Here is a 23,369-nt window from a genome sequence, read left to right on the forward strand (position 1 = left end):
GACCTCAGGAGACATTATGGCATTTATAAACCCAGTGACAATAGAAATAGCCTAAAATACAATATTAATTTCTCTACTGAGATACTAACAATATGTCTTTGAAAACAACTGATCTGATGATTTCTATATTGTCATTATTATAAAAACATGTTATTTTGTTTTTGTTCAGTTTACATATAAGATTCATAATAGAGTTTTAAGACTCATTCATGAATTTACATATACTGATATCATTATTAAATAGATTTACATAGTTTGGGGAGAGGAGACAGAAAAAGAAAAGTTTACTAAAGTGTTTGTGTGATAAGTTAATCATAATTTTATCTTTGAAATTTTCTCTCCCTGATTTATTAAGAAGCAAAAAAGGCTGGTAATAATATTAAGTGGAGCTCTAACTTCTAAATTGTCATTTCTTAAGCAGTTACTCAAATTTCTGACACTTGTCTTTTGGAGTTTTAGATCACGAGGGCTTATGTGCCTCATACCCTGTGAGTGCTGCCTTCATAACCCTAGATTCATACAGGTTGATTTGGAGAGGCTAGAGAAACTTGCTAAGAATCAAACAACAGCTCCTCCGTTCTAGTTGTTGCAGCCACTAATTTCTTCCTTGCAGTTGTTTTTACACAATCCTGTGGAAGGCCACAAAAAGGAGGAAGAGCTTATGTAACAAATATTTGCTGCAATCTTTGGGGCAAAGAATTTGGGGGATTGAAAAAGTATAGTTCATCTTGTTAGCAGTAGGGAACAGTTTTGTTCAGAGAATTGCATTGTGCTTGACCTTGTCATCATTTATAAATGTAACTCCATCAGTAAAGATATTCCATAAGTGATCCAGCTCTCAGAGGGAAGAGAAGATGCTTGCACATGGATATTCATTGACATGATGTTTGTAATAGTAAAATACTGAAAACAATCTAAGTGTCTCACTACAGAGTACTAAAGTATGGGGCATTCATACAATGGAATAAAGCCCCAAAAAAAGAAAAGAAAGAAATGAGAAAGCTCTTTATGTACTGATATGAATGCTCTCTGAGATATTTTATAAGAAAAAGTAAAAGAAATAAAAGGTTTAGGGCAATATATATAATTTATATAGTACATATATATAAATACTTTATAGTATACATAAACATATATAGTATTCTATCATTTGGATTAAAATGGGAAAGAATATACTTATGTACTTGTTTGTATATGTATAAAATATCTTGACAAATATAAAAATCTATTAATATTAAATCATCTCAAAGCAGGGGAACAGATTGGCTGAATACAGAGGTAGAAAAACAATGATGTGCAAGGGGCAGAGGAACACCCTGCCTACTTAGCTATTCTATAGGCACTGGCAGTATTTAAATTGGGATGTTAAAATTTATAAGGAAGGCAAAATAATTTTAGTATTTTGACATGTCAGCCAAGGCTAATTTAGGCTCATCTTCACAGTTTATTCTACTTACTTGCTTGTTACTAGGTAAGAAAACAATGGCTCAGATTCTTAAGAGACCCTTCTTTTCCTTGGTTTCCCCATTACAGTCTCCACCACTACCTTTTTGTTTTCTATTATTTTTATTATATTTTTTCCATTACCATTTGCCACTCCCCCCATTCCCTACTGTTACCTCCATCCCTTCTCTCCTTCTGTGATTACCACACTGCTGTCCACACTCATGAGTTTTTTCTTTCTTTTTCTTAGTCACTTGACCCTTCATCCCCTCTTTGCCACTTCCCCCAGAATGGGTCAGCCTGCTTTCTCTCTCTGAGTCTGCCTCTATTTTGCATCCACCACTGTGTTTATAATCAGTCAGCCAGATTCTCCAGTGTTTCAAATGAGACAGTTCAAAGTAAAGCATTTAGAACAGTGCCCAGCACATAGCAAGTAAATAAGAAGTACCTATAATTATAATTGTGAGTGCATGGATGAGAATGAGGTGGGAAGACAGAGCACACTTTCAGCATGTGTCCTAAGAATGGCAATATTTTCAATTATAAGGGCAAATTTGTAGTATTCTGAACGGATGTATAGTGATAAATTGTACTGTGAGAATTTATCCTCATTCCCTAACGATCTTCACTGAGATACAGCTTTAATAAAAGTCAACAAAACATTGCTTATAATAGTGAGATATTAGAAACTACCTAAAATATGTAATTGGGGTTTGTCTAAGTAAACCATGGAATATCATACACTGATTAAAAATAAATTAGAAGTTAGAAATACATAGAAATTAAGAGACAGATTGCTGAAGTTTTTTTAAAAAGGACTCTTAATAGTATGTCAAATATTTAGAGGATTATTATTCATAAAATAGAATATGGCTGTTTTGTTATTCAGAAGTATGAGTGCTAATCTCCTCACTTCAAATGACGGGTATTTTGGTCTAAGAAGGAATGAGCACCGTACAATAGTTGTTACTTGGCTGAATAGTGGGTTGGAGAAATTGGTCTGAGAGCTTTTTCCAGAGTAGTATCTGGTTTCCTGTGTAAACCCAAACACATAGTCTAATTTCAGGGCTACATTTTTCTTTTCTGAAGAATGGTAAGCATGACATACCACCCTTGTCCTGGTTTTAATTGACTTTTCATTATTTGAGTGGGTGGAACATAAAATCAGTGAATAAAAACTGAGGCAAATTCGAAGCCTTGCTTTAATCTTTAGCTTCTGCCACTTTAAAGACCTTCAGTAAATTGATTAGTAGAAAATAGTTGATGAAAAATAAAATACCTGAATTTTTCTGTTCTGTACTTATCTACCCTAAGAAGTGGTAATTTTAAAAAGAGAAATGAGATAGAAAGAGAAATCAAAACATGCTGTTCACTTTTCAGTTATGGAGTATTGTGTTTCCCGCCATCCATTGCTCAAACTGCCTGATGTGTTGAGATTGGTTAGTCCCTGTTACAGTTCCTTTTGCAATTATTTAGTTTTAGAAATCTCCTCACTAGTTCATAAGCCTTATGTTGTAGGAAAGACTACCATTGTGAGTGAGGGTGTGCACATGAAATGCAGAATTCATAGTTCTGTTGCTGTGACAGCATCTGTTTAAGAATTGCAAAGGACCTGTACCAGGATAGCTTCTGTGCCCCTTTCCTTGTTGGGAGGAGGAAAGGAGGCAATAATTTTACATAATGAGGATGAAGTAAGATATGGCAGCCCCTTGCAGGACTAAAAAATAGTGTCTACCTTCCTTTTTGGGGAATGCATTTATGCAAGAGAAGGAAGGGTAACTGAGAATTCTGCCTTGAATTGAGTATGGTTTTCTACATTTAAGTAAATGTTTTATTGGAATGAATCATTGCTCTTTTTAATGTGTTACTGTATTCTCTTTTCTTATAGGGTCCAGATCATCAAACAATTTTATTTAACCATGGTGCAGTTCAAAATATTGCTCACCTACTAACCTCAGTATCTTACAAAGTAAGATGTTAAACATTATGTCCAGGTTTTTATACTTTATATGATTTCTAGAATGTTGCTCTAGAAAATTACATATTTTATTCCTTGATAGATATTGTGATCAGTATTGTCTTTCCTTTTTTTTTTTGCCAGTATATGGTTGTGGCATGAGTTGCTATTGATTTTCAACTGTGATCATTAATAATCTCTTCCACTTAGGTGTCTGTGCCAAAGCTGGTGCCTTGAAGTATACTGGAGCAATGGCTTGCTATGTCAGGAAAGACTTTGGATATCATATTTGAGATGTTTATTTAGCCATAGTGACTTACTCAATCTTATAGCACATATGCATCATATATATCAACATAAAATATATTGTTTTGTATTTTGAGTTAAAAAGTCAAGAATTTTCAGATTTTTTAATTAAAACTTTTACTATGTTTTTTTATATATAGGTAAGTATCATCATGATATATTATCAGACATTTAGGTAAAACTTGAGACGTTTTATTGTTGTTCAACTAGCAAATTATAGCAAACATTGGGACATTGTCCTTATTGTGTCACATTAGAGCTGGGTATACCAGGAGTTTCCTGCAGAGCAGAGAAGTCGTCATTTTGTCTTCTCTCTACTTGTACTGATTCTGGTTTGCTCTTTTGGTCCTTAGCTTTATTACAGCCTGTTACTGTGTGTATGTTGTCCCTACCTCAGACACCCAAAGTTTGCTCTTGGTGAAGAGCTCACAAGGATAGGAGTATTGCCCAAGCAAGGGACATGTTTCTTTACACCTCGTCTACCTGTCCTATCAGTCCCACATTTCACATAAGAATATCAAATGTGGACTCAGCTGAGGAAGTGAGGATTAGATCATCTGGTGCAAACTGAACAGAAAGGCTAAAAAAATAACAGCTCTCATAGGAGCCCCAGCAGATTGTAAAATATCTTGTCTATGGCCAAGAGTTTGGGCCCTTGGTATCATTCCAGACCTGACCAGACCTGGTTTTGAGGGATGGTAACACAATTTATAGATGTTTTAGTTAAAAGTTAGTTTAGTTCTTTTCAAACTTTGTTGTAACTTTGTTTCTTTTTTTCCTCATCCCCATCCCATATACAACTATGAGTACTCTTTTTTTTCCTCGTTCAGTTCTATCTTTTGTAGTTTGAGAAGAAATGTCCTACTTGAAAGGTAGTTGGTAATTGTTATTAAGTTCCCTTTGCTTTACCAACATTGTGTTTTGTACAGCGTTCTTTTAAATTTGATTGGGGATTTACCTAGTTCAATTTTAGTGCTACTTTACTGCTTTTACTTTTTCATTACTTCGAAATTAATTTGAACTTACTGTGCTCTTCAGATATACCAGTCTTATTTGTATTCCCTTTAGCCCTTCCTTTAGTACTCTAGCAGATTTAAATAGTTATTTCTTCAGAAGAGTTTAGATTATGAGACATTAAAATCCATATTTACAAAATTTAAATAAAGTGTTCATTTACTTTTACAGGTTCGAATGCAAGCACTGAAATGCTTCTCAGTTTTAGCTTTTGAAAACCCCCAGGTATCGATGACCCTGGTAAATGGTAGGCTGGTACTTTCAGTGGCACCTACATGATTTAATTTGTAAACTTTGTAGATTTTAAGAATTCCTTAATTCTTGTTGTTTGTTTTATTTCTAGTTTTGGTTGATGGAGAATTGTTACCACAAATTTTTGTGAAGATGTTACAGAGGGATAAGCCTATTGAGATGCAACTCACATCAGCAAAATGGTAAAAGTCAAGACAATGTGGGAAGAAAGACAGGGTTTTATCAGTATCTTAGAGAATTTTTGGACAGATTGATTAGTTCACTTTCAATCCCTGTCTTGTTTAGGGATTTTGAAATTTGAAAGTCGTGGAGTTGCCTCACATTTCCTTAAGTGGATGTGAGTTTTTACTTCATTTACTCAGTAGTGTGCAGAACAGGAATCCTCCTATAACGTTTAAGACTGTCTACAGAAAATTACTTTGTTATATTCCCCTTCTGTATTTCAGTTGAAATAATACAGAATTAGATGAGAAGTAACCAACACATATTATGCTAAATATTAAAAGTATTAAGCCATGAAAATGTAAAGATACAGAAATATGGAGTAAGAATTAATTGACATTGATAACCAAGGCATGGTTTCAGAGAATTCCATTTCCTCATTTTAGAAGAAACAAAACAAAAAAATCCTCATAGAGATGTAAGAGTTTATAAGATAGTTACACAGAGTTCTTACTAGCATAACTCCTGGCTCATGTAAGCCTTCAGTACTTGCTAATTCTGCAGTTACCAGTACATTAACAGATAAGTTGAACACCTGTTGTTTAAGGTTCTATGCTAAATGAGTGATTTTGTTTCAACATTTAAGAAGCTGTGGCTCTAATATTTTGGTAAGAATGAGGAATTTTTAGCAAATTACTTATGAACCATGAATTGTTTTTATTTTATGTTTTTATATTGTATTTTTTGTTTGTTGGATTCTTTTGAGTATTTGATTCTTTGTTAGTAAAGTAGTGCTGTCATGGAACCGACTTAAAAAATCAGTGGATTTTGGTAAGATTATGGTAATAGCTCTAAAGAATTCAACCCTCTATAATATAGGTAAAGAATTTTTATTGATTTGTTTATTGCATTCCCTAGAAGCCAGGACATTTTCTTTTGTTTGTTTGTTTTTGTTTTTTCCACCCAGCTTACTAAAGGAATCTAATTGAAAAAGGAAATTTATAAATTAAGTTTCTGAAGTGCTTAATGTTTATTACCTATTTAGGGAGTGCAAAGTAATTGTATGCTTATTCAAAGCCAGATATAATTGTGGATGTAAATTGCTTTTCAGTAGAACCAAATCATTGGCTAATTTTTAAAGCCACTACTGGTAACTTCTGAATAGTTGGTTAATTTCTTATGGATACCTATACATGTTAAAAGTTAAATGCTTCTTCTGTGATACTTTTGCTGTTGAAGTTGGAACATCTCAACTTCTTTTAAACTTACTTTGTCAGCTTTATATTTTAATGTTTTTCCTTTTTATTATGAAAAAATTAAAACATAAAAACATATAGAGAAAAGTATAAAGAACTCTAAGGTGCCCAGCACCTAGCTTCAAAATTTATTCACCTATTAGGCCATTTATTTAAAAACAATTTTGTAGTTTATTTGTTTTTTTTAATTTCTGGCTTACTAGCTGTATATCAGTTAGTTTTCTTTGACTGTTAACTTAACAGAACCTCAGATAAGAGAATGTCAAAACCTCCCTCAAAGTAATGAGAGTAATTGTCCGATTTTTGGCCCATAAAATCTTAAAGGCAAGTAATTTTCCTTTTAAAGCTTTAAAACACAAGAGAAAACTAACTTTCTGCCATCTTATTCCAGTTTAACTTACATGTGTAGAGCTGGTGCAATTCGGACAGATGACAACTGTATTGTATTGAAGGTGAGCTAATTAATTCTCTATAAGCATGTGAAAATTATCCAATCATATAAATGTTGAAAATAAGTTTTGGCATTCCTTTTTTTTTTTTACACATTTGTCACTATGATATGTATGCATACAATAAAATAATAGTAAACACCATGCCTTTACTTTTCAATGAAATACCATGTAGTTTTTAAAAATTAGTTTTAGATATGTTTTGAAGGTCAAAATGAAATAATTATTTCCTTGTCATACGTTTTCATTTTTATGATAATAAGGAGGATGTAAAAATTGTAAAAATATGTAAAATTCAAGTGAAACAGAAAATATATTTTACCCTTAATTTTCATTGTTTTGTAGGAAATAGTTCACTAGCTCTGTAGATAAAGACTTTATATCACCTTAATGGCAGATTAATCAAAAGGCATAATGAGAAAGAATAAGTAAATAACACATGAATAAAATTATTATTATTGATGTCCAAATCATCTAGAAGTCAAAAATACCTAGATACAAAACTAGCCCTAAAAGTCCCAAGACCTGGAATCTGGTTTTCGCCCTGCCACCACTGCCTAGCTTGATAACCTTGGGCACGCCCCTTATTATTTTGGTGCTTCAGACTCCTAATTGTGAAAATGGAGGCCACAACTCCTGCTCATCTTTCCTACAGGGTTCTTGTGAGAATAACAATATTTTAAACATATTAAATGTCTTACTAGCTAGAAAGAACAAAACAAGTATAAATAAATAGATTATGTGTCATTTTATGAATGAGGGATCTCTCACTATCAACATTCAAAATTAACCCAAGGGTAAAAGAAGATCAATCTGTGCTTTAGTAAACAATTCTGCATACAGTGCTAAGCACTTCTTTGCAAGGACCTTGATTTATTTTCTTAACTGCTTTACTTGTCCTTTTCTTCCTCAGTGGTCAACTAGGTTAATAGTATCTTCTTTGTGTAGTGTCATGAGCATGAAATTCGGTAATCCCAGAATTTCTGGTATTGTTAAACGTTAGTAACTGTTCAAAAGAAAATAAGAATAAGGCTTCCTCTTGGAAGTCTAGGCCTGTATTGAAAAGACTGAAGGAGCCTGAAATCGATAGTAATCAATAAAGAGCTAAACCGTGGTAAAGACAGAATGGGAACTTAGAAAAGAGCAAAGCACAGTTGACTATGGTAGTTGAGGAAGTCTTCCTATAATTGTAACATTCAGTTTTTTACTTCCACATGGGATATTTTTATTGGGAATCTAATGTAGATAAATAATCAACTAAGACCAGTACCAAGATTTTTGAAGGACTTCAGAAGTAAAATTGGACGGCTAGATACTAGTCTTTCCAAGGAGCTCTGTGGGAAACATAGGAACTGTAATTAATGCATTTCACTTGCATTATAGAACTGATGGAATCTGAGTAATGGTAAGATCACTGAATTATTAAAGCGATATTTTTTTGTAACTGTAGATATTAATCTCCAAACAAAATATAAAAGTCAGCCCAGCTATATTACTCACTAAGAAAAAAACAGCATTCTTTTTCTAAGACAAAATTGTTCCTGATTAAATTGCTGCATGACAGTTAGGTAAATAAATACATATGTGGCACAGGAACATCAAACACGATTTATTAGGGATTCTGAAATGTCTTTTATAACGTTGTACAGTAACACTTTAGTCTTAATTGATCACAAAGCCTAATTAGAGTTTATATTATTGTACTTTGATTATATGATTAAAGTTTAGTGTGCTAGCATAGATGATTCAATTGCACTGAATTTTATATATTTTTACATTAAAAAACTCTATTCTCTGTAAGTCTTTATTGAGAACTTGATCACAAGCATGACCCCCCCCCCCCCAAAAAAACCATTGAATTGATTCAGTCACTATATGCTCTCCATCAATTTTTTGCCTTTACCAAAAAAGCAAATAATTAATTTCACTACCTTTCAGACATTGCCTTGTTTGGTTCGAATGTGCAGTAAGGAGAGATTACTAGAGGAGAGAGTTGAAGGAGCTGAGACACTCGCCTATCTGATTGAACCAGATGTTGAGCTACAGAGAATTGCTAGCATTACTGATCACCTCATTGCCATGCTTGCTGATTATTTCAAGTATCCCAGCTCAGTGAGTGCCATCACTGACATTAAAAGGGTATGTTTTCTTTTCCTTTTCAGCAGCTAAAGAAAGGGATTTGTAAAACTTTTACCTACTGTTCGTTCACTCCTTTGAACCAACTGATAATTATAGTTTAAAGCCCTTTTAAATAAAGGAATCTTTTACCTTTGGTAACATCAGTAATGTTGCTTTATGAGTTTTTGAGTCCAGTTTGTTTCGTATTTATTGTCAGAAAATTTCTATTAAGGAGATAATTAGGAAAGAAGAACATTGGATCCCCAATCCCCAAGTAAAACCTCAAAATAGTGGGATCTGGTCTCTAAACTGGTTACTGACATTGTATTAATATCCCTGTCATACTGTTCAAGTTTCCAGAGTCACCTCTCTTGCATTGTTCTCATTCTTTAGGTCAAGGGTGATCTCTTATTAGGTGTGACTGAATGGCCTTGTTTTACTCTTCACCACTGTCTTCCTCTTTTGCTACCTCTTCTAACTTTTGCCATCTTCATCTCTTTCTTTTTTGCAGTTTCATACTGTCCTTTGGGTCTGCTAGTGACAGCTAAAGCATCATTTAATCTTTAGACTGAGACCATCAAGGACCAAATTGTGCTAACTTTTTCTAAAATACAAGTTCCTTAGGATAGGTAGATATTTCTTTGACTTTGTTTTTCTGAGCCTGTTTGTCATACCTGTTTCTCTAAGTAGAAGACATAGATATTATGTTAGAGAACATTTATTTAAGAAGGTCATGGTAGATGAAGCATTGCCTCCTAACTAGTAACCAGTACTATTTCATGAATGTGACTGTATTTTTTATACCAGTGGTCCTAACGGTAAACTTTTAAGAACGATTTTCTTGACCTCTTCCATGCCCCTGAGTTCCAAAAAAATTCATGTGGTAGGTAACTATTCCTTTTGCATTTAATATTGAAAATAAAATAAACTATTAAGGATATATCTTTCCCCTGTCTCAGGAAGGGCCTGACATACCTTCACTGATATTTATATTAATGTATACTGCCCTCTGTGTATTAAAGTGGTGTGTGTGCTCATCCTTCAGTACAGTTGTTTTCCCAGTAGAGTTGATTGGTGACATTGAACTATTTGTCTTGTCTGTTTACCCTCTGGTTACTTGCCCACACTTAGTGTGTCTCACTGGTACAAAGATACATGTGCAGGTTCTAACTGTGGCCTCATGAACAGCCTTAGTAGACCATCCCAGCAAGGCAAATAGGACACCTTGTTAGACATGAGAGTGAGGGAACATAATTATGAGGACTTCTAGCCCATGCACATGCAAATCATTTAACTAGTGTGTAGATTATCCCTTCTATTAAGGTTCTGCCATCTTATTTGCATTACAGTAAAACTAGAATAATAATTTTTTAAAATTATCTCCTTATGCAAACTTGAATATTGGTTTGTTTTGTCATCTTTATTTTTGATGATGGATTATCTAGTGGTTTCTGACTGTGAAAGGATAAATAATTGACCCACAGAGAGAAATTCTTACATGCTAATAATGCATGATTTTCATGGTGTACCAGTCCAAGTCAATATTCTAATATCTGTTATGACTAGAAAGTAGTTAAACCGTTAAGAACAAATATTTTAGGACTTACCCATCAAAATGAGTATTCCTCATTATATATTGGGAGGTTCCTCCCATGATCTATCAATGAAGACTTTGAGCAGAATATTTTTTGAACTACTTTTAAGAATTTCCTTCAGAGCTACCCTAAATGAGTTTCAGGTGTTTTTTTATATATATATATTTTACTGATTATGCTATTACAATTGTCCTATTTCCCCCCTCTTTTTTCCCCTCTGCCCTGCACACCCCCCTCCCACTAACATTCACCTTCCTTAGTTCATGTCCATGGGTCGTATATACAAGTTCTTTGGCTTCTCCATTTCCTATACTATTCTTAACCTCCCCCTGTCTATTTTGTACCTACCATTTGCGCTTCCTATTCCCTGTACCTTTTCCCCCATTCTTCCCATGTCCCCTCCCCTCTGATAACCCTCCATGTGATCTCCATTTCTGTGATTCTGTTCCAATTCTAGTTCTTTGCTTACTTTGTTTTAGTTTTGTTTTTTTGTTATTGTTGTTGTTCAGTTGTTGATAGTTGTGAGTTTGTTGTCATTTTACCGTTCATATTTTTTATCTTGTTTTTCTTAGAAAAGTCGCTTTAACATTTCATATAATAAGACCTTGGTGATGATGAACTCCTTTAACTTGACCTTATCTGGGAAGCACTTTATCTGCCCTTCCATTCTAAATGAAAGCTTTGCTGGACAGAGCATCTTGGATGTAGGTCCTTGCCTTTCATGACTTGGAATACTTCTTTCCAGCCCCTTCTTGCCTGTAAGGTTTCTTTTGAGAAATCAGTTAACAGTCTGATGGGAACTCCTTTGTAGGTAACTGTCTCCTTTTCCCTTGCTGCTTTTAAGATTCTCTCCTTGTCTTTCATTTTGTGTGATGTAATTATGATGTACCTTGGTGTGTGCTTTTTTGGGTCTAACTTCTTTGGGTCTCTCTGAGCTTCCTGGACTACTTAGAAGTCTATTTCCTTTGCCAGAATGGGGGAGTTTTCCTTCAATATTTGTTCAGATAAGTTTTCAATTTCTTGCTCTTTTTCTTCTCCTTCTGGCACTCCTATGATTTGGATTTTGGAAAGTTTAAAGTTGTCCTGGAGGTTCCTAAGTCTCTTCTCATTTTTTTGAATTCCTGTTTCTTCATTCTGTCCTGGTTGACTATTTATTTCTTCTTTTTGTTCGAAACCGTCAATTTGAGTCCCGGGTTCCTTCCCTTCACTGTTGGTTCACTGTGCATTTTCCTTTATTTCACTTAGCATAGCCTGCACTTTTGCCTCTATTTTACAACCATACTCAACTATTTCTGTGAGTACCCTGATTACCAGTATTTTAAACTCTGCATCTGATAAGGCTGGCTATCTCTTCACTTAATTGTATTTTTTCTGGAGCTTTGATCTCTTCTTTCATTTGGGCCATACTTTTTTTCTCAGTGCACCTGCTATGTAGTAAGGAATGGAACTTTAGGTATTCTCCAGGGCGGGACAACCCACCCTGCTGCATTGTGGTGCCCTATGTGGGGGAGGGTTCCAAGAGATAACAATGCTGCTTGCTCAGCTCTCACCAGCTTTCAGTCACTTCCCCTGCTACCCACAAGCAAATTGGGCCCTTCTGGTGCTGATTCCCATGTGAGTGGGTTTGTGTACATTCCAGGACTCTGTGGGTCTCTCCAACAAACTGTCCTGTGAGGCTGGGAGTTCCCCCCTCCACCACAGCCCCCACAGGTGTTTTGAATCAGAGGCTTGAAGGCTTTATTTCCTGCACTGGAACCCTGGGCTGTGTGGTCTGTCTCACTGCCCAGTTGTTGTTCCTGCCGGTTTATCTGCACACAAATGTGGGGTCACCCAGTCTGCCAGCTGCCTTGTGGTGAGTCCTCTCCACCCCAGCTGCCTGTCTCCACCCCTCCTACTGGTCTGGATGAATGTTTCTTTAACTCCTTGCTTGTTGGACTTTCTTAGAGTTTGATTTTCTGGCAGTTATAGGTGGTTTTTTGTTTTTAAATTATTTGTTGTCCTCCTTTTGGTTGTGCAAAGAGGTACAGTGTATCTACCCACACCTCCATCTTGGCCAGAAATCCCCTCGACTTTCAGGATTGTTTTATTTTCTTTTGTTTGTTAGTGTAAATGTCACCCAACTGGATTTCCCCATCTTCATACACCACAATCAGTGACAATTAACTTCAAACTCTCTATATGTTATAGTCAGGGGTTTGTAGCTAATATGACAGTTAGCTCTTAAAGAGGTTTTAAAAGAGGGTTTTAGAATGTTTCAATAACACATATATATCTTTTCATAAGGGTGAGCCTCTTGAAGGCAAATTATTTGAAGAAAGTGGTACTCAGTTGGAGGAAGTTATATCTCTTAGTTATAAAATTCTTTACCTTATTAATATGCCTTGTATATGTACTGGTTCTTAGTCACTAAAATTGTCGTAGGAAGATGTTTCTATTTTTTTACTAGTGATAGTTTGGTGATAAATCAGGTGTAGGGAAAATTGATACCTTAGAAGTCAATTATACATATGGAAAGATAGCATTAATTGTATCATTTCAGTAAGTAATTTTAATAAATTTATCAAAATAAAGTCCCCTGAACATAAATCACAGATAACTATAATAGATAGTAATGATTACCATGATACATTGTTTATTAAAGATTTTCACAAAAGTTTTTCCTGTTTCTAAAAGTTATTTATATAGTGGAATTTAGGTTGGCACTGCTCTTAATGTTTGGGAAACCTGCTAAAGACACTGTTGCAGCAGCAGCCAAGCTGTCAGCTATATTCTGGGGCTAGCACAGCCTGGGCGTGTCTTATTTTTGAGGAGGGCATTTCAAAGAACCAGTGCAAGCAAGCATTAGTGCCACTAAAGCTACCACGTAGGATCACTGGATTTTTATGGCTCAGGGGTTCACAAAAGTTTTGCATATACTAGTGTCAAATATTGTGGCATTCACTTTTAGACAGAAGCAGCGTGTATTCCAGATCATGCTGACACAAACACAGCTAGGTCTCAGTCATGTGAGCAGAACCCAAAAATAATCAGGAATTCAGTGAGAACACTAGTATGTCAATAGATGTTAAACTTTTTTTTTCAACTCTGCTCTGTTGGTTTTATTGAAAATTTAATTTGTGGACTAATTTGGAACATATCTTTTTCTCCCCTCCCATAGCTTGATCATGACTTAAAACATGCTCACGAACTCCGCCAGGCTGCATTCAAGCTCTATGCCTCTCTCGGAGCAAATGATGAAGACATCCGGAAGAAGGTGAGTCTGGGAGAGGGGCGTCCCCCAGTCCTGACAGCCAGCAGGCAGGGAGTGACGTCAACCTGAAAGTCGTGGTGAAGAGCACTAACAGTGACTGTTTGAATATAATAAAGCAGAGTGACTAAAGGCATAATTGAAGAATGAATGGGACCCGGATTTGGGGGGTTGTTTGTTTGTTTGTTTTTAGAACATAGAGTGGCATGGCCGTGCTGGAATGACAAATAACTGGTGTGCTTTTTTGTGTCATTAATATGGATTATTGTGTTGCACCTTTTTGCATGTGTTCTGATAAAAATCAATTCTAGCACTGTGAAGCTTCAGACACCTTGAAAGACCTAACACTAGAATTGTAAATGTTATTTATGGAATACTTTCCAATACCATTGAGAAATTTAAATCTATTGTATATTGTTCTTTGATATGTGGCTTAGTTATGTTTTGATTTTTTTGCTACTGTGCAAGTTTGATGTGAATAAAATCTTTGTGGAATGATGATTTTATGTTTAGTGAGTGGTCATGTGAATTTCTAGGTCCCCAAAAAATGTATCACTGGTATAGCACCTTATGTTATTACAGCCTAGTCCTACACTGAACTCATGTTCTCGATGAGAATAGTTTTAAGCAAAAAATAAAGTATAGTGGTAAGCTCTGACTTGGCTCCCTCCTCAAACCAAAAGACTGAATCTACCACTCAAAAAATATATATAATCTAATAAATTTAACACAAGGCTTTTAGGAACCACCAGTAAAGTAATCCCACATGTTCTGTCTTGATGAGCCATAGAAGAAGAATAAATTGGGCATTTTTTACTGAACATGGCATTTACTAAATTTTTCCATCTGGATTGATATTTGTAAGAGAAATCATAAAGTATTGGGAATTTACCATGATTCAGAGAAGTTCTCAGGCTTGTAGAAACCTATGGAATAACCACAGGTTTAATGAAATAAGTTGAAAAGGACCCATTCTTGAAGGAAATTGAAATAAACAGTAAGGTTAGATATGTGAATAGCTTTGATTTAAAATTAGTGCAAAAAACAACTATGCTGAATATTTTCATGTACCTCAATTTAGTTCAGTTAACAAGATATTTTTGACTTGAAGTGTTTTTTAGTAAATATCAATGAAAATCCTTCTTGACACCTCTAAGCTTTCATCTGTAAACTGTTACTTAAACATACTAGTCATATGGTATTCCCTATGTCTGACAAACATGATTTCTGGATGTTGATTCTGATATGTTTCATTCAGTTTAGGTACATGCTGTATTGCAAAGGAAGAGGCTTTTATGGCAACTCATATAAAACATTTTGAAAAATTGACATGGACTGTATAACATATACATAATGATTTGTTTTGGGATGGTTATTAGGGCTCGTTAGAAAGAGGAGAAGTGTTTTACCCATTCTTTAGCTCAAGAAGGTCATGCCATGGACTAAAAGGGAGATAGACAGATGGACCATAATGGGGGGCTGGGGAGAATAGGATGTCCATTGTACTTCTTTGTACTTTTTTGTTAATAAACTGTTGTTTTGGAATTAATGACTTAATCTGTGATATCATGTTCTAGAAATACAACACAACAGTCTGATAATCAGTAGTCTATTAAAAGTTGTATTTATAATGTGTATAATTTCCTGGTAAGTCTAAATCCTGATTAATTTCTGTAGAAAGATGATAAATAAAGAATAAGTTATAATTATTATAATTTTTTGTGTGATGAAGAAAAGATACTGTGATTTTTATATAATGGGATTACATAAGTTTTTAGGAAGATATTTAATTTCTGGAAAATTAAGTGTTTGAATAATTTATAGTTCATAACAATTACTGAAGAGAGAAATTGTAAAATGGAAAATATAAATAATTTTGCGATAAAATCTACATGAAAATGTTCTTAGGAGTGGAGAATCCTTATTTTCAATGCATAAAAAATGATAACCCTTTTCCTTTGAATGCCTTTATTTCTATTCCATTTTTTGTTAACATAATTATTTGGATAGGTTTTTATTTACCTTTACCTTTCATACTTATACCTTATTAACTTTGATTATATTTATTTTATTGGAGTTCAGTGTGTATTATTGTTTTATCTTTTAATACAATTTTTATGCGTGTTAAGATAGAATTTCAGTTCACTGAGTTAATGAATGGAGAGTCTCTGAAAGAGATTCCAAGGGCTGTAGACCCATCCACTGGCCCCACCCACAAAAACTAAAAAGCTACAGAAACACTTCATGGCAGGATAAAAATATGAAATGTTCAGTTGATCTGCCTTTTAAACTGAAAATGGGACTGTAATTCAGTAAATACAGGAAGTAACATATATTCCATTGCCCTGTTATGATCAGTTCAGGAAATGAGGCAGAATGAAGAAGAAAAATCTAAAGCTAAGAGGTAGAGACGATGAGAACTAGACAGCTGTAAAGGAGAAAGATACAGGTCTTCCCTCTTTGTAGAATTGTGTCTCTATCTTACTGCTTCTAAAGACCTCTAAAGGCCTGCTGTGATTTCATTTCTCAACACCTTTCTGGGCCAGACAAAATTAAGCTGAAAACTGAGGTATGATCTATAGGTCAGAGATGACAGTCTGGCTCTGGAGCAGTGTTAGTGTATTCCCATTAAAAGATATCAAGTGTATAATAATTCCTGGAACCTAATAAGCACCCAGTAAATATTTGTTGAATGAATATAGAAATGAAAATGCAGAACTCATACACAGTGACATTCCTTCAATATGCCTGGATCTCTGTGAATCCTGTACAGAGCAAAGTTGGCATTCTATTTTCTAGCTTTACATCCTTTATTGCTCTGTGGCATAGTTACAGATTTCCTGACTTCCTGTGGCATCCTGTCAGAGAGTGAAGGAGGGTGAAGAGTTCTGCAGGTGAGAATAGAAAACATTACCATTGGCTGTGCTGTGAAGAGGCAGAAGCCCAAGAAAAGATGGACCACTGAGCTTGACAATAGATGTGGCCTGGTTATATTCAAATTAGAATAATTCAAGAATTTTGGTTAAGGTAAGCAAGGGTGGAGGCAGAAATGGAGAGATCAGTGGAAGAAGGGCTCAGAGCACATTAGCACATTAGTAACTATACTGCCAGCAATGCAAGGTAAAAATTCACTGTGATCTCTCCCATGGGGAAAGTCTAGCTTAGTTTTTAATAGCTTTTACTACATATTAATGCTGACTAGGAAGCATAAGCTCAGTTAATAGGACAGTGAAAAAGAAGTTAAGTTACCTAACATTATTTCAAGTACTGGCATTTCAGTTAAAACCCCAGTCAGTGGTTGATTCATGCAGAGGTAGCGGTGGCAGACGGTCCTGTAATTGTGAAGCTGATTCTCTTATAACAGAAAACTGCTCTTGTAAAGAGCATCACTTGGTTGGTACCTGTTGATTATAAAAGAGGCTGGAAATTTCAAAGGCTTGTCTCTCTTTACTCTCTTTAAGAAACTAGTGGAATTTCTTAGAAAGTATAATTTGAGGAACATCAGAAATAGTAAATATAAATTAAAGGAACAGGGTGTTATTTTTATTTTTGATAAAAAAAATATACATTACAAATCTTAAATGTAGTACTTAGTGTAGCCTTTGCTCCTTTGATGTATCTGACTATAATGGAGCCTTTCAGGAAGCTTTTCTCTTAGATTTTGAGTACTTAATAGTATAGCTGGAGATCCCTTTTGAGGGACTAGGCTGTAAGCTCGATGAGGGTAGGGGTTTTTTATGTTTTGTTCATCACTGTATTCTCAGCATCTACAATACTGTCAGGTGCATAGTCAGCACTTAATTACATTATTAAACACCCTTAAATTGTATATAGGCTTCCTTACATTAAGAACTTTTACCATTTTACTAGCAGTTCTATGGGTATGTAAAGAGAGAAAATTTAAAATAGGGGAAATAAAATCTGATCATATAGGCAGGGGGTTTCACTATACTTAGCAAATGAAAATGCAGGAAATTCCCATTTTTCAAGAGGCAGAAAATCCCAAGGACATGTCTTCTCACTTTGATATAGATAAAAGAGAACATGTTTTATGGTATGATACTTGCTTAATTTTGAAGTAATTTTTACAATTTCTTAGTTTTTTTTTCCTTTCTAAATGTGTCATTTTAAAATAATGTATATTACTCACAAGTGTGAATCTGGACCCATTCGTTTTCTAGGGATAAAAGTATGATTTGGTTTGTAGAAATTAGCCTGGCTCAGGAAATCAACCCATTCTGTAAAATACACCTGTATAAAATAATTATCTTCCCAATTAATGAATGTCAGATTTTTAAGGTCAGTAATTTAATTCAATTCTACATAGATTGACTGAAATGCCTACATCTGATGGGAGGAGGGAAGAGAGAAAGCAGTGCGTTGAGATGAAGAGCAATAAGACACAGCCTTAAAACTCAGCATTTGTAATAAAACCTGTAAGTCAGAGAAGAGTAAGGAATGGCCAGTAAGAATTTGCTAGGGGCTGAAGGAATTATTGGGAACAGTTAAAATGGTCATGGTGATATCAGTGGGACTATCCTTGAATCAATAATTTATAATTAATATTTTTGTCATTTTTAATGTTTTCTAACTGCCATTTATTTTATATTTTCAAGAATTGAAAACATAAAAATTTAAGTTTTGTTCCTTGCGGGGGATCATCCAGTTACACTGGTTTTATATGACATGTCAAGAAGGTATCCAAGGATGGATATTTTTTTTTCTTTTAAACTGAATAGTTTTTAAAATAAGTATAGGCAGAGAAAAATAGAAGGGAAAAAAAACAAGCATGAGAATTTGTCTTCTACCTGCAGAAGTTATATCTGCAGGGTCACCGTGAGGATAACGATACCATGTGTTTAAAATACTTAGCATGGTGCCTGTGAACACTTAATAAATGGAAGCATTTTTTAGAATATCTTAAATGACTCCATTGGAAAATTAAAAATAAATATATATTTAAAGTCTATTAGAAAAACTGAATAACATTGGGGCATAAATAAAAATGGTTTGCAATGAAAACAGTGACTTTATGTTATAAATTTCCAGTTCTGTTATTTATTCTTTATAGTAAAAAGAATATTTGTACTTCAGAATCATAAAGGCTCGCTCTTTAGCTTATCTCTTATTAATGACAAGATAATGACATTTATCTCTATTTTAAAAATATATTTAAAATTTTAGTTTTCAAAACTTTTTGTTTGCTTATAGCAGGCCCTTCAAAGCATCAAATAAAACTTGGGGGGGGGGGGTGGAAATTAAATAGAATATACCATGTAAATCAATGATTTGTTGAATTCATAGGTAATAGCTATGTTAAGAAAGTATGGAAGCCAAATTCTAACTCTGGTCATCCAAGTATTGATCATCTGACTTTTGGTTGCCATAGATACTATTTCTTCAAAGAGTAATTATTCATATGAAACTCTCTTAAATACATATGTTCAAATTTTAAACAAAGTAAATTCTTCTCTATATTTTTAAAGTTATAAGATTTTAAAGTACTGGTATATTTTAACATTTAGTTCAATTTTAAAAAATACTTTCTGCCATCCCAGGAACTTGCTAAGCATTTCACATTGAACATTTAATCATATGTTATACCTTGATTTTATTACTAATTAGTCTTTGGGGCAACAGTACAATTATACCATGAATTTATATTTTTTTAATATTTGCAAAGTTCAGTAATTCTAAATGGTCATTTAAAAAGCACAGTGTCAAAATTTTGCGTTTTGTCTCTGCCATGAAATCAGGCAGATGCAAGGAATTACTTCTGAGCCTTAGGCTGCAAGTTGACACAAACACCTTGAACATTTTGAAGGTTTTCGACGGTACCACAGAAGTAGCACCCTTCAGGACTTGGCTCTGTTACTGAATAACAACAAATTCATTCAGAATTCAGAATCCATTGACTTAATCTGTGGTAAAATTGTTAGTTATCGTCTTAAAGCTAATCTACGAAGGAATTCTAAATGAGCTCTGCAGCATTCATTCATGCTGGTAAGTATTTTTAATGAGTTAACCGTGGCAGAACCAGGTTTGGCCATTGCCCACAGTATTGAGACCCTTGTCCTTCTGCAAGCTGAAAGAAGCAAGCCTGGGGAGTGATAATGCTAGATACATAACAGAGGTATTTATAAAATAAGTAATGAATATTGATTTCAGAGTTTCGTTAAATGGAGACATAACATTGAATGTTACACTATTAATTGTGATCTTCTAGTTGCATAAACCATTTGATTACAATTCTTGTTCTTATTTGAAAGTATGAAGTACCGGTTGGTTATTTTGTTATCTGGTTACAAAGCATCAGAACCAGAAAAAATACATCATTTATCTCACATACTTTTTGGTACAAAGTGGGTAATGAGATGCTTTAAGTACATCTGTTTATTCATCTGGCATTTATGATATACCTTCTCCTGTGTGCCCAAGAATAAAGCAGAAGACTGGTGCGTACCTTGTAGGAGCTTACAATTTAAAGTAGCTAAAGAGATGAGACATTAAATTGCTGTATAGTAATTCCAGGGCCTCATGTGTGTATAAATGTCTTGTCTGCACTGAAAGCCAGTTTGCCATGACTGTTACACCCAGGTATAATTAAGATGTGACTATAATTAAAATAGCCTATATGAATGAGTCCGAAAGAGTCCATCTCCTATAAGGAAGTTCATTTGAAAGCATTCTTAATTTCTTCTTCCATAACATGAAAATTGTTTCAGAAGTTTTGACCACAAAATTTGTGTTACTTCTGTGTCAATTGAAAACATTTTTCTAAGGGACCTGCCTAAATGTGATTACATTGTAAATTAATATTTTAGAAAGGAAGGAGGCTTCCAGAGTAAAGGATGTCATAGAGGTGCTATTTCATCATTTTATTTTTTTAAATTCTTTTTTTTAAAGATTTGATTTATTTATTTTTAGAGAGGGAAGGGAGGGAGATAGAGAAACATCAATGTGCAGTTGCTGGGGGCCATGGCCCGCAAACCAGGCATGTGCCCTGACTGGGAATTGAACCTGCAACACTTTAGTTCACAGCCCACGCTCAGTCCACTGAGCTATGCCAGCCAGGGCTTCATCATTTTATTTTGTAGACAGCTTCTGTATGCAGTAGATTTAAATATGAGGCAACATTTTTAAATCCTTGGAACTTGTTTTGATAGTTATCCTTTCCTTGTCAAACTGTGTAACATTCATAACTAGGAGTTAAGCTCCATAGCAGCAGTGTTTGGCACACAGTACCTTGTATTTATTGAGTTGTGTATGTCTGGATGTTAAAATTTAGCCAGCCAACTTGTAGGGCAGAGGAGTAGGGGCTGAGCAGGGCCATTGTGTTGCCCAGCTCTTGCTCAGTGCATCATTCAGATCCCTGGAAAATAGAGATGGAGGGGAAATTTCTAGTTCTCCCAATTGAGTAGTAATTTGTGATGTTTTTATTTCTGTGCTAAAATGAAAGGATAATTCAGTGAGTGTTTAGGTTCCATTCTGCCATTAAATTAATTATTGAACTTTTGCCCTGGATGGTGTGGCTCAGTGGATTGAGTGCTGGCCTGCAAACCAAAGGATCACTGGCTCATTCCCAGTCAGAGCGTATACCTGAGTTGCAGGCCAGATCCCCAGTAGGGGACATGCTAGAGGCAACCACAAATTGATGTTTTCCTCTCTCCCACCTTTCCCCTCTGTCTAAAAATAAATAAAGCCTTTTTTAAAAATTGAACTTTTATATGTAGGAAATCTTTTTTATAGAGGAAGTATTGATCTATTTTTAGACATTATAAGTATTTCTGACACAGTGTGTTTATATTTTTGGTTTTGGGGGAAGGAAAAGTCAGACCAAGAGAGCCCCCATTTTTCCACCCCAAATGTAGGAAAGTTTAGAGATTAGAACGCTTCTTCTACACAGTTAAGTGAAAGTTTCCCATCTATTAAGATGAACAGGTCCTGATGTAGAAATTACAAAATACCACCTAACAAGGCTTAAATGCAAGAAAAATACAGAAGTTTAAGAATAGTCCCACCATAGAACCCTGTCTTCTGTTCTACACTCTGAAGTGAGGTGACACTGCTCCCAGGCCCAATCAGGCCCAGGAGAAACCTCGTGTTAATTTAGTTCAGTACCTCCGAGAGAAAGGATCTAAGGAGGCCCTGCAGATCAGCTCTCAGGAGGTTTTGTCTTTTAGTTCTCTGGCTAAGAAGAGATACACTATTTCTCCTACTTCTTGCCTCCCAAGGCTGTGGAGTTAGAGAAATTTGGTGTGAATGTGGACGTAGATAGCAATGGAAGAGTGAAAAAAGGGGAAGAAATATTTTGTAAAACGTTTGCTTAAACTCCGGAACGTAACCTATCTGTTTCAAAAGAAGCTGTGTATCTTTCAGGGGAAAAAAAAGAGCCTTTGGTAAAAGCTATCCTTTATTTAAAAATAAGGAAAATGTCAAAAAAATTTTTACATTGAAGTATTGACAAAGATATAGAGCAAGCTGTGATTGGGAAAGTCTGCAGTTCTCATCTAAAACAGATGTGGTTTGTGGCCTGCGAATAGTAGAATATTAGTTCCATTTAGTAGTATATGTTGAAGCTAGATCCTGATTCTAGAATGCATATCATCAGGGATTTAAATAGAAAAGTGAGTGAATCTCATTCTCTTGGTTTCTTCACAGTGTTTTCTTGGCTTATCTTTTCATCATTGGCATGTATCCCCTCTGACTCGTGGCATTTGTACGCATAACCCAGGCTGAATTTGTCACTTTCTCTCTTGGAGGTCCTGTGATAAGTATCTTTTTTTTCTTGTCAGTTCAGTTTATTAAAGATGACCTCTCTTGGCTTCTTATGGGAACTAATCTTTATTGGTCCAGAATTTTTAAGTTCTCTTCTTTCCCAGTATTAAAAGTCAGATCTCAATTTCGTTATTAAGGCCAAGCAAAAATCTCATTCTTACAGCATAGTGAATAGAAAGGATCTCACACTGGAAGTAAGACAGTGGAGCCCCAGCTCTGTCCCAATGTGCTTAAGAGGACCTGGACCAGTAACTTAATCTTTCTGCACTTCCGAGACTTCATTGAATAATGAAAGAAGTTGGATGAGTTTATTTCTAAGACTCCTTCAGATTTTAACATTATTCAACCAAATTAACAGCCATAAGTGTGCTTAGTTCTTTCAGATACTTATGTCTGCTACCATCAGTACCCTGCAGAAGAACCGAAAAACCAGTTGAACCCGTTTAAGAGCAAGCTCTGCAGCTGCTCTTGCTTGATGCATGGAAGGCCATGTGCTATTGGAGTGGTTTTGCTTCATTTTACTAGTGGGGAAATGGCATAGATTACACTCAGGAATCAAAATTTAGGTGCTCAAGCATTTCCGTGATATGCTTCATCATGTCCTTTAGTTAATTATTCTGTGGCAGAATCACTCTGGTCGCTTCCTGAAACGTAGGAAAAGTTTGGTTTTCCATTTTTAGGAATGGACCCTTCACAGACCCCTACTGATACCTCCTCAGTCCACCAGATAAGTTGGGTGTACATGCTTATCTCGCTCTTATGTCTGACATGTTACCTCATTATTCCTCTTCT

General features: G+C 35.0%; 1 protein-coding gene across 6 annotated transcripts in view; it reads left to right on the forward strand.

Annotated features, from left to right (window-relative positions):
* ARMC8 (armadillo repeat containing 8) overlaps positions 1-23,369 on the forward strand; it is a 98,464-nt gene that overhangs the window by 45,476 nt on the left and 29,619 nt on the right. For 4 of the 6 annotated variants that reach the window (XM_028518905.2, XM_036030700.1, XM_036030701.1 and 1 more), the window contains 6 exons: positions 3,332-3,412; positions 4,892-4,967; positions 5,064-5,154; positions 6,782-6,842; positions 8,778-8,978; positions 13,710-13,805. In XM_028518905.2, the coding sequence (XP_028374706.1) occupies positions 3,332-3,412; positions 4,892-4,967; positions 5,064-5,154; positions 6,782-6,842; positions 8,778-8,978; positions 13,710-13,805 (606 nt within the window). The remainder of the gene's footprint in view (positions 1-3,331; positions 3,413-4,891; positions 4,968-5,063; positions 5,155-6,781; positions 6,843-8,777; positions 8,979-13,709; positions 13,806-23,369) is intronic. The other 2 variants (XM_036030702.1, XM_036030703.1) reach the window with 1 other exon arrangement.

This window comes from Phyllostomus discolor, chromosome 7 (genome assembly GCF_004126475.2).
Source record: "Phyllostomus discolor isolate MPI-MPIP mPhyDis1 chromosome 7, mPhyDis1.pri.v3, whole genome shotgun sequence".
NCBI classification, from domain to species: domain Eukaryota; kingdom Metazoa; phylum Chordata; class Mammalia; order Chiroptera; family Phyllostomidae; genus Phyllostomus; species Phyllostomus discolor.